We start from the raw sequence: 14,521 nt of genomic DNA on the forward strand, positions 1-14,521 counted from the left end.
AATACGACGATGCTGCACAGCTGAGGGTTCAGATGTGTGTGCACTTGCCCACATTTTCTAACGGTCAGCCAAGTTTTATGTTAACGTTTGCTGACGTGCACCTGGAGCCCTTGGAGGCCAGAAGTTGGACATTTTCAATGAGGAAGCAAAAGTCTGGCTATACATGAACCCACTGTATGTGTCCACCACGATCTCCTCCCTGCGTCACATGACCTTCGCCCTTTGCTCATGTCACATTCCCAGGGCCATCAGAACGACCCCAGCGGGATTTCTTTTCATCGCGGCACGGACAGGAAACACTCAACACACAGTGTCGGCGGCGCAGCATATGCAGTATGTGCTCTGTGTGTCTTCTTCTAAAATGTGGTCTCAGTGATTAACAGCATAATCTCATCCCAAACTGCAATTTTCAAAGCAGCACACACAATCCTACACAACCCTATCAGAACAAAGAGCAGCATCCTGCAGCACAAGAGCTGGTGTCTTTCATATTCAGTGCATCAATGCGTGTGCAGTCTACTAGCCACGGGGAACAGAATCACTTAGGATGAAGAATACGCTTTAAAAGATTAAAGATTGTGGTAAATACTACAGCATTTATGTTATAGACTCCCTGTATGCCTGGTCTTTGCCGTCTTACTCTCAAGAGAGCCTGAGGGTCACTGAATGAGAGAGCCCTCAATGGAGATCACTTCACTTCACTGGTTCAGCCTTCATTCATTGACTGAACATGAGATCCCCTGTCCAGCCAACCGTATGGCTTAGAGGAGAATTTGTGCACCCCGAAACATTTAATTGAGCTTTTCTACCTAAATTAGTCTGAACCAGGAAATAAATCTTAATACCCTGAAAATCGTCTCGAATCCTGTAAGTGCCCGGAGTGTCGATTCATTGTCAGTCAGACAGCTCCCAGCAGAGTTACGAGACAACATCACAGATTAAAGTCTTGTTAGGCTCGTTTCTAGTGTTGGAAATTTTTGACTCAGATCCACAGAAACACACATTTCAAACAATGAGGCGCCATTATCTGAGTATCCTTTGTCTCCTCAGTTTTGATTTTATTGTGATCTGAACACAGGTGACCGTCCTCGAACACAATTCGCTTCTTCTGACAGAAATGTTCCTCTGGGCTGCAGGAAAATGAAGATATAAACACTTGATTTTTTCAGCAGCATCAAAACTATCACTCTAAAGGCCCGTTTAAGATGTGATGGAGTGCCTGACAAAGTGTCCTCGACAAGCAAGGCGCTATTTAAAAGTGAATATTATTTTCAGCTCCAGGCCGTTGAGGCGGCAGCAGAAAAAAAAGAGCAGCAGCTATTGACAACTGTGAAAGTGGAAATGATCAGAAAAATATGTATTTTTTGATAAACCCACATTGACAAACACATTCTATTTGTCAGCAGGATTCGTTTTCTACTGATTTGCCAGAGGCCAGCGTGTTAATGTGATTACTGCAGCCCTGAAGCCAAGACCAGCGTGGCTGATGAAATGAAAATGTTTATGAAAATAAATGACTGAGCTGTTCTTTCGGGCTACAGAAGAGAGCAATGGTGAGTCAGCATCTTGTGATTCTCACACCACACTTATCTGGCAGAAATAAAAAAAATTAAACCAGACTAACACATACAAATTTGGGATTTTTCTTCAGTCCAACTTTGTACATTTTGTTACATTTTAAATACTGTCAGCGGTATGTCTTGGGCAATACAATGATACATATCTTATCATGTGACATTGAAAAACACTGATTGCCTCATATTATGTTATGATTGTTAACAGTCATGACGGTGATATATATATCATTACCTCACGCCATGGATCCAAGCAGACAACACTATCATTTTGTCCTCTGCGCTTTTTTATTTGTTTCTTGAATATATTTGTCCATTCATAAATGGGTCAATTACAGCACTAATTAAACTAAAAACTTGTTTATTTCTGCATTGGACAATAAAGCCTTTGAATCACACAAACTATCCTGGGAACCAGACGGACTGCGAGCTCGTGTTCCATTTGCTCTGGAAGCTGTCAGTTTACAAACAAACATGGAGGAGAGCGAAAGCGATACGCAACAACCCAGTCGCCAGAATCAATGTTGGCAATTTGTCTTTCACAAATACGTTGAGACCTACATTTGTTCATGTTGCCACTTGAGTTTCTTTATGTTCAGTTTTCTCCTTCATGTTGTGAAAAGATGACCTCATGACCTTGTGAAACTTCTACTATCCTATACATTGGTTTCAGGGAACTCCTGCAGAGGATACCTTTAAGATAAACAATAATATTTGTATGCACGATGATTTCCTATTAATTGGATTGAATTGCCAAACCATCATTTTTCGAGATAGAATCCGATTCAATAGAATCACTGAACACACGTAAAAGACTCGAGTCGCAAGCTTGTTGCTTCACAGGTTAATTCAAAAACGCCTCTGTAAAGCCTTGTAAAAACCCTACAGTGGGAATAAATCAGGCTTGTTTTATGACTGAGGCTCACAGACCTGCAGCACAGCTTCAACCGCGTGAGTCAGTGCAGCTGAAGCGCAATCCAAAGTTTTTTACTGCGTGCTCCATTTCGTCTCCTCCCGAGCCCTGTGGGACGTCAGAGGACTCTGTATCGCAGAGCCGCGATGAGGCAGCTGAGCAGCACAGCGCGCTCGTGCCTCTTCTCTGTTACCTGCTATACTCACACACCCCTGGGAGGAGAGCGAGAGAGGCAGTACGTGATGTGACCCATATTCACTTACAGCAGAGAGAGCGGGAGGGTGAGAGGGTGGAGCAGCAGAGCGGGAGGCAGAGGAGACATTTACAGCTCCATATATAAATGTATGTGCTACGTCTTTCTGTCTATGTGCAGCATTTATTTAGTTAGAATGTTCATACACAACTAAAAATGTGAACAAATACAGTCTGAATCACATTTTTAGACATCCTACAGGGATGAACCTGTCTGTCGGTGGGTCCAGCACTTTCTGTTCAGGCTGATATATCTCAACAACCGCTGGTCACACAAACTCACGATCCCCAGAGGATGAATCCTCATGACTACTGGAGATCCTCTGACTTTTCCTCTATAGTGTCGCCATGAGGTTCATGTTTGTAACAGGGTCGCACAATTAATAGGAATATAATCGGTGCAGTATCCAAATGGAAAGAGGCCGATTTGATAAAGTTGGTCAAATGTGTGAATAACAGCATTATAATGAAGTCCTGTAGTGCTGTGAAGTCAGCACAGACACCACCAAATGTCATGTCGTCATGATTTTGACAGTGAAATGAAAATAGTGATGCAAAAAGGATGATTCATACATTATTGTACATTAATATCTGTCAAAATTACCCGCGATGAAATTCACCATATCATTAAGTCTTAGTTTGAGGTTTAAAATGTAATGTCTGAACTAACTGCTGTAAAGACTGTTGTGACTTGGCCCAGACATTGATGTCCCTCTCAGGATGAACTGTAATTACCTAACTTTCCAGTAAACACCTGCAAACCAGTGACATTCTCACAGGCCTCAGTTGTGCACTGTGCTCGGAGGTAATTACGGGATGCTTCTCACACTGAAAAAAACACGGTGAACGTGGTACGCATTAAACATACTCGACATCAGCGTGTTAGCATCGTCTTCATGAGCATGTTAGCAGACGACTGCCTTGCGATGCGGTTCAAACGGGACCCAACACAGATCTTGGAGGAGCGGATGGTTTTTACTTCTTGGCCCAGTGATTAAGCCAAGTGCTAACGAAAAGAGAAGATCAAGCAGGTCCAACGCTGTTTTTTAATTTCTCAATAAATGTAGCGTGAATGTCTCTGTCCCATAAAACATAAATCATCTTTGTTATTACAGGTATGTACGCACCTCTTTATGATCACTACATAGTAAAATAACATGTTTTCCCTGCGAGATGAGAGAAGACACAAAATCAATGCTGTGCAGGCGTGAATAGTCAGAATGTTTGTGAGTGCCAGCGGAGGTGTGGAAGCGCTACATGTTAGCATTTAGCTCAAAGCTCAGCTGTAGAGTCTCACAGAGCTATTAGTATAGCTGAAGTAAATGACTGGCAACACAAACTGATGCTTTGGGCTCTGTCTTCATTATGTGTGTTAAGGTGTGTTGACATTGCATTAATTTTGCTTCAACTAAAATGAGATTACCAATTTAATGTTGTATTTAATCAACTCAAATAATGGGCTAAGGTTAGGGAAGGACCATGTCAGCACCGGCTTGAACCTCAATACTTTTTATATTTAACCACGACAATTAACGCTGCAACAATAAGAAGTTTAATTGACTCCTTGATCAACAGAAATCTAAGCAACAGCAAGCAACAAGATCAATCGTTTAGCTCCGCTGTGAAGCAAAAATTCCAAGACATGAGGATTAGATGCTCCACCTTTGACCAAATCACTGTTCACTGGTCAAACAAAACAAGACACTAGAATGTTTATTTCTCTTTCTTTTGGCTCCCTTTAAATCCATGGACTAACACACCGTGACACCAAGTAAGACGCCCCCCTCGAGAGATCAAGTTTGCAGGCCGCTAGCTTACGTAGTTTTAGCAAAGACCGCATGATAACAATACACTGCAGTATATGCCTCTAACAAGAAACTGCCATCAAAAAGCCACAAATAATGTTCAGAACAACACCAAACTTCAGCAACAGTTCAAATAGAGTCGAAGCACATAGTTCGAGGCATCAAACAGCAGTTAGCTTAGCCGGATTTCTATTGCAAAGTGAACACAACTCACCATTCTCCTGCAGCAGCTTCCTGTTGTGGGGAAGCCCTGCGAGTCGATTACCGAGTGCAACGAACTATGTGCTGTGAAAAATTACCCGTTGCTAAAGTTTGGTGCTGTTCTGAGCATTATCTGTGGCTTTTTAATGGTGGTTGTTGGAGACATAGACTGCAGTGTATTGTTATCGTGCAGTCATTTCTGAGGTTGCTAAAACTACGTAAGCGGTCTGCAAACTTGATTGAGGGGGGAATATCCCTTTAAGCCAGTGACTGTAGCAAAAACAACAAAAAAAACAGATTGAATAAAACGGAGCACTGAACCTGAACCTGATGTTTCCTTTTGTGTGTGTTTCTCTCGAGCTACTGCAGCTACTTCCGTAAAAACTCACAAAGGCGCAAGAGACACCGCTGATAGAAAACTCCAGAGCATGACAGGTTTTTTTTGACATGACTCGCCGGCTTTCTTCTCTCCTCTCCTGTTAAAACTTCACACGCCTTGCCCTCTACATGTCAATGCAAGAATACATTTGAAGGGCTGCTGCTTGAGAACCACAAGCTGAAAACCAAAAATTACTGAAAAAAAAAGACAGATCGATCGGGAATGAAAATAATAATGAGTGGAGTCTTCCCATTCTGAGCCAGGTCTTTGGCTTGCTTTGACTCAAAAACATGTGTGAAGTCCTGCTCTGCAAAGTCTAACTGATGTCACACTTCCTGGATTGGAAAAACAACATTGCCAGTGAATGATTTCAAGCAGGAATTGCATTTCTTCCAGAGCGTAGTTAGAGTGCAAATTAGTAGCAGAGACATACTATGTGGAGCTTTGTTGTCTGTCTGTCTATCTATCTATCTATCTATCTATCTATCTATCTATCTATCTATCTATCTATCTATCTGTAGAGACAGAGGCAAGAGTCAGACAGAAGGGGCGGGAGTGAAAAAAAGGGCGAAGGGATATAAATCCTTCACTGCTGCAGTATTAATTCTTAATTGGAATGAGATGCTGTTCTTCAGCGTAGCGATTCTGCTTCATTTAGCTTACATGAAGAGACCCAGGGCAGAGGGTTATGTAGCTGTTTTGGAGCACTCAGCAGAAAAGAGGAGGAGGAAGAGGAGGAGGAGAAAGCCGCGGCTCTACCCTACTTGAAATAACCCAATTCATCATAAAACACATGCTTACACACACATACACGCACGCCCCTGATTTATAGACCTCCTCCCTAATTGGTAAATACACCTCGGATCTCCAGTAGCGATTGGCCAGAGAACCCCTCGCTGTGCGCCCCGAAGATGAGTGGACCATCTGGCCTTGTTCCTCCCTCCAGAGCAGCCTGATTGCAGAGCCTGGAGGTGGGCCCAGATAACTGGAATCTCAAGTCATGAGCCAGCTGTACTAAACAGAGGATGGGTTAAAGGTTGAGGAATTAAGAGCGAGACCACGGGACTGATTTAAACGGAGAGAAAGTGTTCATGAAGACACGTCTCTCTCTCTCTCAGCAGGGTTTCCAGCAAAAACCACACCTTTCGTCTTCTACATCCATGCAACATCCTACAAACTACCACGTACTGTAGGCTGTTACTGAAAGAGGCTGCTCGAGAGGGTTTCACCCAACAGAGCAATGTGTTGCTCTTTACTTGACAGCCTGCATGGAAAAATCTAGCAGTGGCGCACAAGAATAGCAGGGGGGATCGCTGGGGGGAGGAAAAAAAAAAGAGCCCTTTTTTTCAGTTTTACAACCACTGCACAGACTTAATGCTGTACTTTAAAGTGTCACATCTCTCCACCCATCTCATTATTTTTTTATGCCCTCAAAGTTATTTTTGCATATTACTCTGTCAAGCCTCCAAGGGTTTTTTTTTTCATTCCCAAATCTCCATCACATCTGTTGTTGTTGCTGCTGATGTGTGTATCCATCTGCATTATTTCCTCATGTGGATGAAAGAAAAAGAAAAAAAAAAACAGTTTTGATGCAAAGACATTCTACAGCTGCCTGTGTTCAGATTTTCAGAGGCTTCATCACTGTTCAAATACTGCACGTCTTTACTAAAAGAAAACATACAATCACGAGATCCCCCGTGAAATGTGACTATAAATCCCTGTTAATGCTGTGAGCAGCTCCCAACCTGACACAGTGGACGACACCTCAGCTCCGAATCGCGCAGCCTTTACATCGATGCCATGCCAACAACACGGTCGCAAATTACATAACAGCGGCGAATGAAGCAGGATGACACAAAGTCCCTCCTGAGTGGACGAGCCCCGAAGTTGTCTCCCATCGCGGCCACCCCGGCTCGTGTGTCTCAGTCGTTCCGTTACTTACGTGTACTGCTGGGGGAAGGTGAGCCCCGCCGCTCCAGGCCACGATGCGCTGAAGATAATCTGGATAGATACCAAGCAGACGATGCTGCAAGACCTTTTGCCTATCGCCATTTTCCATTAACAAGTCTCGTCACGGGCTTTTTTTTTTCTTTTCGGTGCGTGAATGAAGCGCTCCGGACGGTCTCCAGGGTGTAAAAAAAAAAAAAAAAAAAGCCGAGGTTGGTGTGTGTGTGAGTGTGTGTGAGAGAGAATGTGCGTGCGTGTGTGTGTGTGTGTGTGTGTGCGTGTGTGTATGTGTGTGGACGCCCGGCTTCAGTTTCCCGACGAGTTCATGTCGGTGTGTGCCGTCAAGTGGACGCGGAGGAGGCAGGCATTGGCCGTGGAGGCATCGCGGACGCTGGGAGATGCACTAATGCAGCTGCCAAGACACTGCAGAGTCTCTCCTCCTGCTCCCACATACACCGACACCAACAGCACCACCACCACCACACAGGCCGGCGCGTCCACGACAGCCCTCTCTCTCTCTCTCTCTCTCTCTCTCTTGCTCTCTCATCCGCCAGGCGCGTTCACGTCACCAGGCAACAGAGGAGCAGCAGAAGCATCCAGTTTGGCTTTATTTATCTCCGCAGAGCCACGTGGGATTTTGTCACCGCCATACATTTGGTTTTCACGCTCTCCCGCACGGACCACAGCGGGTTCAGGTCCGGAGGATGCAACGTGAACCTGAATGCAACGTGATGAAGAAAGCTGTTAAACGTTCATAATTTTATTTTGGGTTACTAGTAGTAAAAGGTTAAATGGATTCATGTAATGCTCTGATTTAGCTCCTGTCTCTTTAAGGCCCCTCCTTCAGAAATACCTGGTCTGCTCTGATTGGTCAGCTTGCACGCGCCTGAGCCAGCACCTCTAACAACAACCGAGCAGCTGCCAAGCCCCAAGGAAGACCGCCAGGTTATGAAGCCAGTTTTCGTAGTGGCTAAACAGTGTTATCACATCGTCACGTGATGCGGTGCAGCCCAAAAACACATAAGCTTATTATGTGAAAGAAGCGCCTGTAAAAAAGTGGATTCATTTTTGGGAGCATCACAAAGTAACTTTTTTCACCACCAGATTATGAGCCATTCATTCAAATAACATTTGGAAAGTCTTGAAGAGGCACATGATTCAATTATTTTATCCCCATTCAAGTTAAACCGGAAGTTAGCCAGCTCACTCAGCAGAAGACTCTTGTACGTGTGCTCTATGGGCCGCACAACAGGGAAGATCTGGGTATTTACATACTGGGGATGTCAACATTTTTTGGCTTCCAAACGCCACTGGGCAGGTTTTATAGGAATGAACAGGGCTTCACATCCAACGCTGTGTCCAGGTTATTAGAAATCCTTATTATATCATTTACAGCTGTGCAAAATGAATTCCTATGTGCCAAGCTAGCTGCTAGGCATAAATTATGCAAATGTGTGACATGATGATATAGTGTGATTTCAAGAAGTCACTGAATTAAGGCAGGGCAACTGACGAGGTGTTTCAGAGCAGTGTTTTATGTGGGAGAGAGGTATGATGAACAATGAATAAATAATAAGAACGCTATTCATATAATTAATATAAAAACAGAGGTACATACTATGCATCACATACATGCAATATATTTTAAAAAACATGCGACAAATGGAGGTGCCAAACAAGACAGGGTCATTTTTTAAGTGATTAAAAAAACTAGTCACCAAAGTAAAGATGCTAAGATTGGTGCAATGTGGTCTCAGTTTATGAACCTGTTAAAACACAAACTGCTGCATTTTGTATAAGATGGAGGGATTTTTAAAAAGACGTACACAGGGAGTTACAGTAGTCAAGGCGAGACATGACTGGACAATCTTTGAAATCTGAGTCAAATAAAACACCAAGATTTCTGGCTGAGTGCTTTAAGTTGGAGGCGAAGTGACCGAGGAGGTGATGGAGGTCAAACTGAGTCCTGATGTGAAAGAGGGCAAAGAGGACGATTACAGATGTGGTGTTGTTCACAAGAACATAAAACACAGAAGGAAAGGAAAAAACATACACAAAACAGGTCTTCTTTCAAATACACAAATTGTGCTTTAACATGTACATCATCCTTCTATAAATCCCGCATGTAGTAAATAGCCCACTGACATAACTACACTGACATGCAGGCTATACATTCATCCACATGAACCCCACTTCCTGTGTTTAAAGGAAAAGCTCGCCCAATAATGAAAATTCAGTCATATCTATGTCACGTTTCAGATTGCTATAGGCACAAATGGGTTTCTGGAAAGGTCAACTGACGCCAGAGCATCTGTTTGAAGTTCACATTCCTTGCTAAGAGCTCAGTTAAACTGGCTTTGATCAAAGTCTCTTGATTTGGAATATCTGCCAACCAAATCCAAAATGTTTCTGTGTTTTCCTGTAAGACAGCTGTACAAAATAACGGGACAATGGTAACATTTAATTAAAAATACAGTATGATTAGCAAAGACCAAAAAAAAAAGAATAGAGATTTAAATCAGTTTGACGGGAGAGTGGTTCTTCTTCAAGAAAATATAACATGCATCTCAGGTTTGCTTTGATGGTTTGAGTATTTTTGCTTCTGTCCTATTTTGTTTCATATCTGTGCAGAGGAGTGTCAGCGTGGATCTACTATTGCAGGAAGGTTTTGGACTGGAGCCAGACAGCCTGTCTTCATCTCCACAGGAACGAAATATGTTCTGGCTCGGCTGAACCAACAGCCGCGCTCTGGAGTCCTGAAGAATCTAACAGAGGATCAACAATATAACATGAAAATGATATAACTCAACTCAAATCAGGTTCTTGATTACAGCAAAATGAGAAAAATGTTAAGCTGAGTCTTTTAATCTTTTGATCCGGCTTGTCCTCCAGCATTCATTTAAAGCTGCTGTAGGTGATATATTTGTATTAGAAACTGTCTGATTTCCAACAGTAATCACTGTTACAGAGTGTTTTGTCAGCAGCCTTTGTGTCTCTTCCCGCTGCTCATGCAGTAAAAGAGAATGGAAAAAAAAGGTGTCCCTGCCCACTTTATACAATCAGGACAGATGTCTATAAACAGGATGTCCTGTCTGCTTGTGGACATCACATGATCCTCATGTTCTGGTACCTACTGCCAAGCTACCAATTCCAGCAATGTGGCGACATAGGGCAAGTTACAAAAAACGCTTGAAGAAAAGAAAGAGGCAAGAGAGCTGCCTCAAAAAAAACAAAAGAAGAAAGGAGTTGTGCAAGTGTGGTGATCGTCGACTGCAAAACGTACAAGAAGATTGCTAAAATGACAACAATGCTTAGAGCAGCTTTAATCCATAAACCTTCGTCACACAGCAGACATTTCACTTGTTAAACACAGGTATAACTAATAACCTGAATACTGGTTGTGTTGTTCAGGTTGGCTTTAATCCTGAATGGAACAGAGGAATCGTGAATCTTACTTGTCACAAGTGCTTAAAAGCCTGTTTCCCCATTTCGCCCGATGTGTCTCACGTCCAGCTTGGGTCAGCATCGGTGGAGTGACTCACCCGATGTTTCCACTGGAGCTGTTATGTCACTGCTTTGTGAGACCTGAGTGGCAGAGAAATGAAGGGGCCACGTCAATGATGTATCACACCCTCTCCACGGTGAATATGAGTTGTTACTCAGGCCGGAGGTACAGGACCTTTAATTATAGCTCTGTTAACAAAAAAAAAAAAATCTTTGTGATATGAGTTATGTGGCTTGCAGTTTGGTGTAAGTATTCTTTTTTGTTTGTGATGTTGTGAAGCACTTTCTCAAATGTCTGTCTTTGATTGCAATTGTTGTAATGTTGTGGCTGTCTGTGTCGAGGCACAAAAAGAATTTTCCACGAGGCTAATAAACATATCTCACTAAGCATTGTGAATGCAGATTGGAGAAATCATAACATCACTGAAACCTTTGGCTTACAACCATAAGATCACCGTAATCTATAGAGGCTCTGCTGCAAACACACTCCACAGAGATACACCTGAAAATGATGTAACACACACTGCATTAGCCAGGTATGTTCAACACGCAAAGATGTAGAGAAAGGTTGCACGGAAAATATGAACATTAATGATTGAAAAAATGTAAAATGTGTAGTAGCACAGAAGGAATTAAAAAAAATTAAAACTAGTGTGAGTAAAAAGCATAATAGAAAAATATATTTCTGTTTTGATTCTCTCACACCCCATTGATTTTGTTAATTACTGAAATCATTATTGGCTCATCAAACATCACTATGAGTGACAGTAGTCTCTCCTGGTACGGTATGAACCAGTAGACAGTAGTTTGAGCATGAAGCTCCTCTCTCATCTAGGGGTTTGGCTATAACTACGGTGCGTTCACTGGACAATTGCGGCAGCACTGCAGGAGAGCCGACTAGTGAGAAATGCCACTCAGCTGGAAGATTTACAGTCTGTATGTTCTGTCTTACTGCAGCTGTGATATGAACAGCTGCTGCCAGAAGCAAGAAAACCAGAAAGAAGATGTCAAATGAAGCTGCTTGAACAGTGAAATAAAGTCACGCTAGTTTGTACCATTTCCCTGGCTTTGGTGCGTTCAGTCCTCAAGTACAAGTTATAGGTGCAGGTCAGTCTCATTGTTTTAACATCTTTAAGAGCTGTATGTTTGTATATAATGATATTAATGCCGATAAAACCACTGCAGAGCGTGTGTGGAGAGTCTGCAGGAGTCAGGTTAAATCTCCCCGTGTGCTCTCTGCTCAGGGGTCCTGATTCAGACTTGAATCCCTGGATCGCCTCACTTTCAGAGCCCAGTTAATGGGTCTGATCCTGACCCCTGACCAAGAGAGCGAGAGTGAGAGGGAGCAACTCCCAGAGGATTTTAATTTCCTCAGAGATAACATGCGTGTAAACCACTCCGGCCTCAAAACAGATGGCTGCATTTTACTGTGATAATGCTTGGGGTGCACAAAATTCATTAAAAGCTTTCCCGAAATGGGAAATTGGGTTTTTTCTGCGATAAGCTGGTTAACACCACCTATGTTTTTCCGCAGCCCAGCACTCAGATGCTCGACAGCTCACCCGACAGGATGACTGCACCTATTCCTGCCCCCTCTGGGAGGAAGGATGTGGGTTCAGCTTTTAGTCGTCTCCCTGACGGCCCCATGTGCTAATACTGCTGTCATGTCCTGGGGAGAAAGAAGACTAATTACTGACTGCTCAGTCTTCCTGCCAGTACCCCTCGGAGAGCCATACACTGTTAATTGGACGACAACTCCAAAGGGAGCTGAACTGTAGATGAGACCGACCTTTACCTCAAGAAAACAGCATTACGTAACAGACATTTTTAATTTGTCATTTCACTGAGTGCACCTCCATTTCACAACATCGTTGTTTGCAGCAATACTCCATTTTATCTTTCTAAATTAAGGGACGTTCTCCTGAATAAATGTAAACAACCTCTTGTTTAGGAAATTTGCTAGAAGACCAAAGCTGAGTGACTGACTATAGGCCAACGTTTCACTTGTCTTGTTGTAATGGATTTTAAAATGCAAATATTTGTGTTTCTCCAACTGAGAAATGTGACCTGCATCGTTCCACGAGATGTCCTCAAAATATTTTTGGGCCTTCTTCTAATCAGATAGAACGACTGAAGCATGACAGCAAATGGGATGCAAGAGGGGAGGAATGACATGAAGCACAGGTTCAAATCCTAGGCCACTGTGGCAAGGACACAGCCTCTGTACATGGGGGTGCAAGCTTTACCAACTGATTTTACGTTTTACATATTTGACTGCATTAATAAAATATGAATCTACGTCTTCATTTACAGCTTTGAACTGCACTTAGGCACAACGACTGTGTGTTAAGCTAACTGCTAACATGCTAATGTTTAGGAGATATGTCTTCCATGTTCAAAATCTAACTTTGGCATGTTAGCATGCTAAGTGTAACTCAAATTCCAAGTGCAGTGCACGGCGACCAGTCAGAATGAGTTTGCCAGTTTGAACAGGTGGGTTTTGAGTTTGGATCTGAATGTTGCGATGGAGTCTGACTGTTTTATGTGTGGGGGAGGGGAGTTCCATAGTTCCGAGCAGCTGAAGGCTCAGGCACCCATGGTACTGAGGCGTGATGTGGGGATGGTTAGCAGTCCAGCAGAGTTTGAGCGGAGGGTGCGAGAGGTGCTGTATTCGTGGAGGAGGTCGCAGAGGTAAGTGGGGGCTAGATGGTGGAGAGCTTTGTGGAGGTTTTTGAAGTGGATGTGGAATTGCACTGGGAGCCAGTGAAGTTGGATGAGAATAGGGGTGATGTGGTCAGATGATTTGGTGCAATCCGGGCGGCTGAGTTCTGGATGATTTGCAGTCTGTTGATGAGTTTGGCGCGGAGTCCGGTTAGGAGGGCATTGCAGTAGTCGATGTGGGAAGTGACAAACGAATGAACCAGGATTTGGATTGGGGTAGTGATGGGCAGAGTCTGGAGATGTTACGGAGGTGAAGAAGGCAGTCCATGTGATGTTTTTAATGTGAGGTGCAAATGAGAGGGTGTTGTCCAGAGTGACACCGAGGCTCTTGACTTGGGGGGAGAAGGGTACAGGGAATCCGTTGATGATGATGGGTGGGGCTGGACTGTGTTGTGAATTGGTGAGGGTGAATTTGGAGCCGATGAGCAGGGCCTCAGTTTTATTGCCATTAAGCTTCAGGAAGTTCCTGCTCATCCAGCTCCGGATGTCTTCCATGCTGGTGATGAGGGAGGTGGGAGGGATGGCGGCCATGGGTTTGGAGGAGATGACATATAAACCCAAGTATTTAACAAATGATGGCTCTAGATTAAGTGCCAGGGAAGTACTGAAGTGATAATCATTCATAATGAACGTCTGTACCAAAGTTTGTGTTGATCCATCCAGTATATGTTGAAATATTTCAATAAAAGCCAGAAATGTCACCCCACTAGTGGGAGTCATCAGATCATTAGGTTCCATCCTTTGGGGAACATGAACGTCTTCAGCAAATGTCATGGTAATCCATCCAATAGCTGAATGAATATTTCATTAAAACAAACAAAAGTGGTGAACCAACCCACCAACATCCATAAAGCCATCTGGCTACTTGCCAACTTGACTAAACAAACCTGAATTTGCAGTAGCTGCGACCACACACACACTTACTACACCACAATTGGTTGGAATACAAGCTGTGATTCCATCTTGCTCATTGTTAACAGGCTAAATGCTTTCAGCCATGTTATGCTGAAGCTCAATGTGGTGTGTAGGCTCGACCCTTCCCCCAAATATGATACCCTAATTGTAATTCTGGATTGCACTTAGTGATCATTTGAAGGCTGCATCGATAGATTCAGTAGTTTAACTGATGTTTGGGCATTTTTATTGATGTAGATATGGTAAATTTTAGTGTCTGTCCTTGAAGCAGATGGCTGTTATGCTTTTGCTGTGGGCAGTCAAAAATCGT

General features: G+C 43.3%; 2 protein-coding genes across 2 annotated transcripts in view; both read right to left on the bottom strand.

Annotated features, from left to right (window-relative positions):
- The window catches only part of LOC119021716 (voltage-dependent calcium channel subunit alpha-2/delta-2-like), a 43,574-nt gene extending 36,398 nt beyond the window's left edge, over window positions 1–7,176 (bottom strand). The window contains exon 1 of the mRNA XM_037102183.1: window positions 7,067–7,176. Within this exon, the coding sequence (XP_036958078.1) occupies window positions 7,067–7,176 (110 nt within the window). The remainder of the gene's footprint in view (window positions 1–7,066) is intronic.
- Window positions 7,177–8,597: 1,421 nt separating this feature from the next.
- Window positions 8,598–14,471, bottom strand: LOC119021736. The gene is made up of 2 exons (XM_037102204.1): window positions 10,527–14,471; window positions 8,598–9,836 (listed from the first exon to the last, which is right to left on the bottom strand). Exon 1 carries the CDS (start codon window positions 14,068–14,070, stop codon window positions 13,162–13,164), a length of 909 nt encoding a protein of 302 aa, XP_036958099.1. The 5' UTR covers window positions 14,071–14,471; the 3' UTR covers window positions 8,598–9,836; window positions 10,527–13,161.
- Window positions 14,472–14,521: the final 50 nt, after the last annotated feature.

The sequence above is a fragment of the Acanthopagrus latus genome, chromosome 6 (genome assembly GCF_904848185.1).
Source record: "Acanthopagrus latus isolate v.2019 chromosome 6, fAcaLat1.1, whole genome shotgun sequence".
NCBI lineage: Eukaryota > Metazoa > Chordata > Actinopteri > Spariformes > Sparidae > Acanthopagrus > Acanthopagrus latus.

What these genes read in the sequence shown, in the direction of transcription:
- LOC119021736 (XM_037102204.1), bottom strand. Translation starts at nt 14,070, where the DNA reads ATGACATTTGCTGAAGACGTTCATGTTCCCCAAAGGATGGAACCTAAT.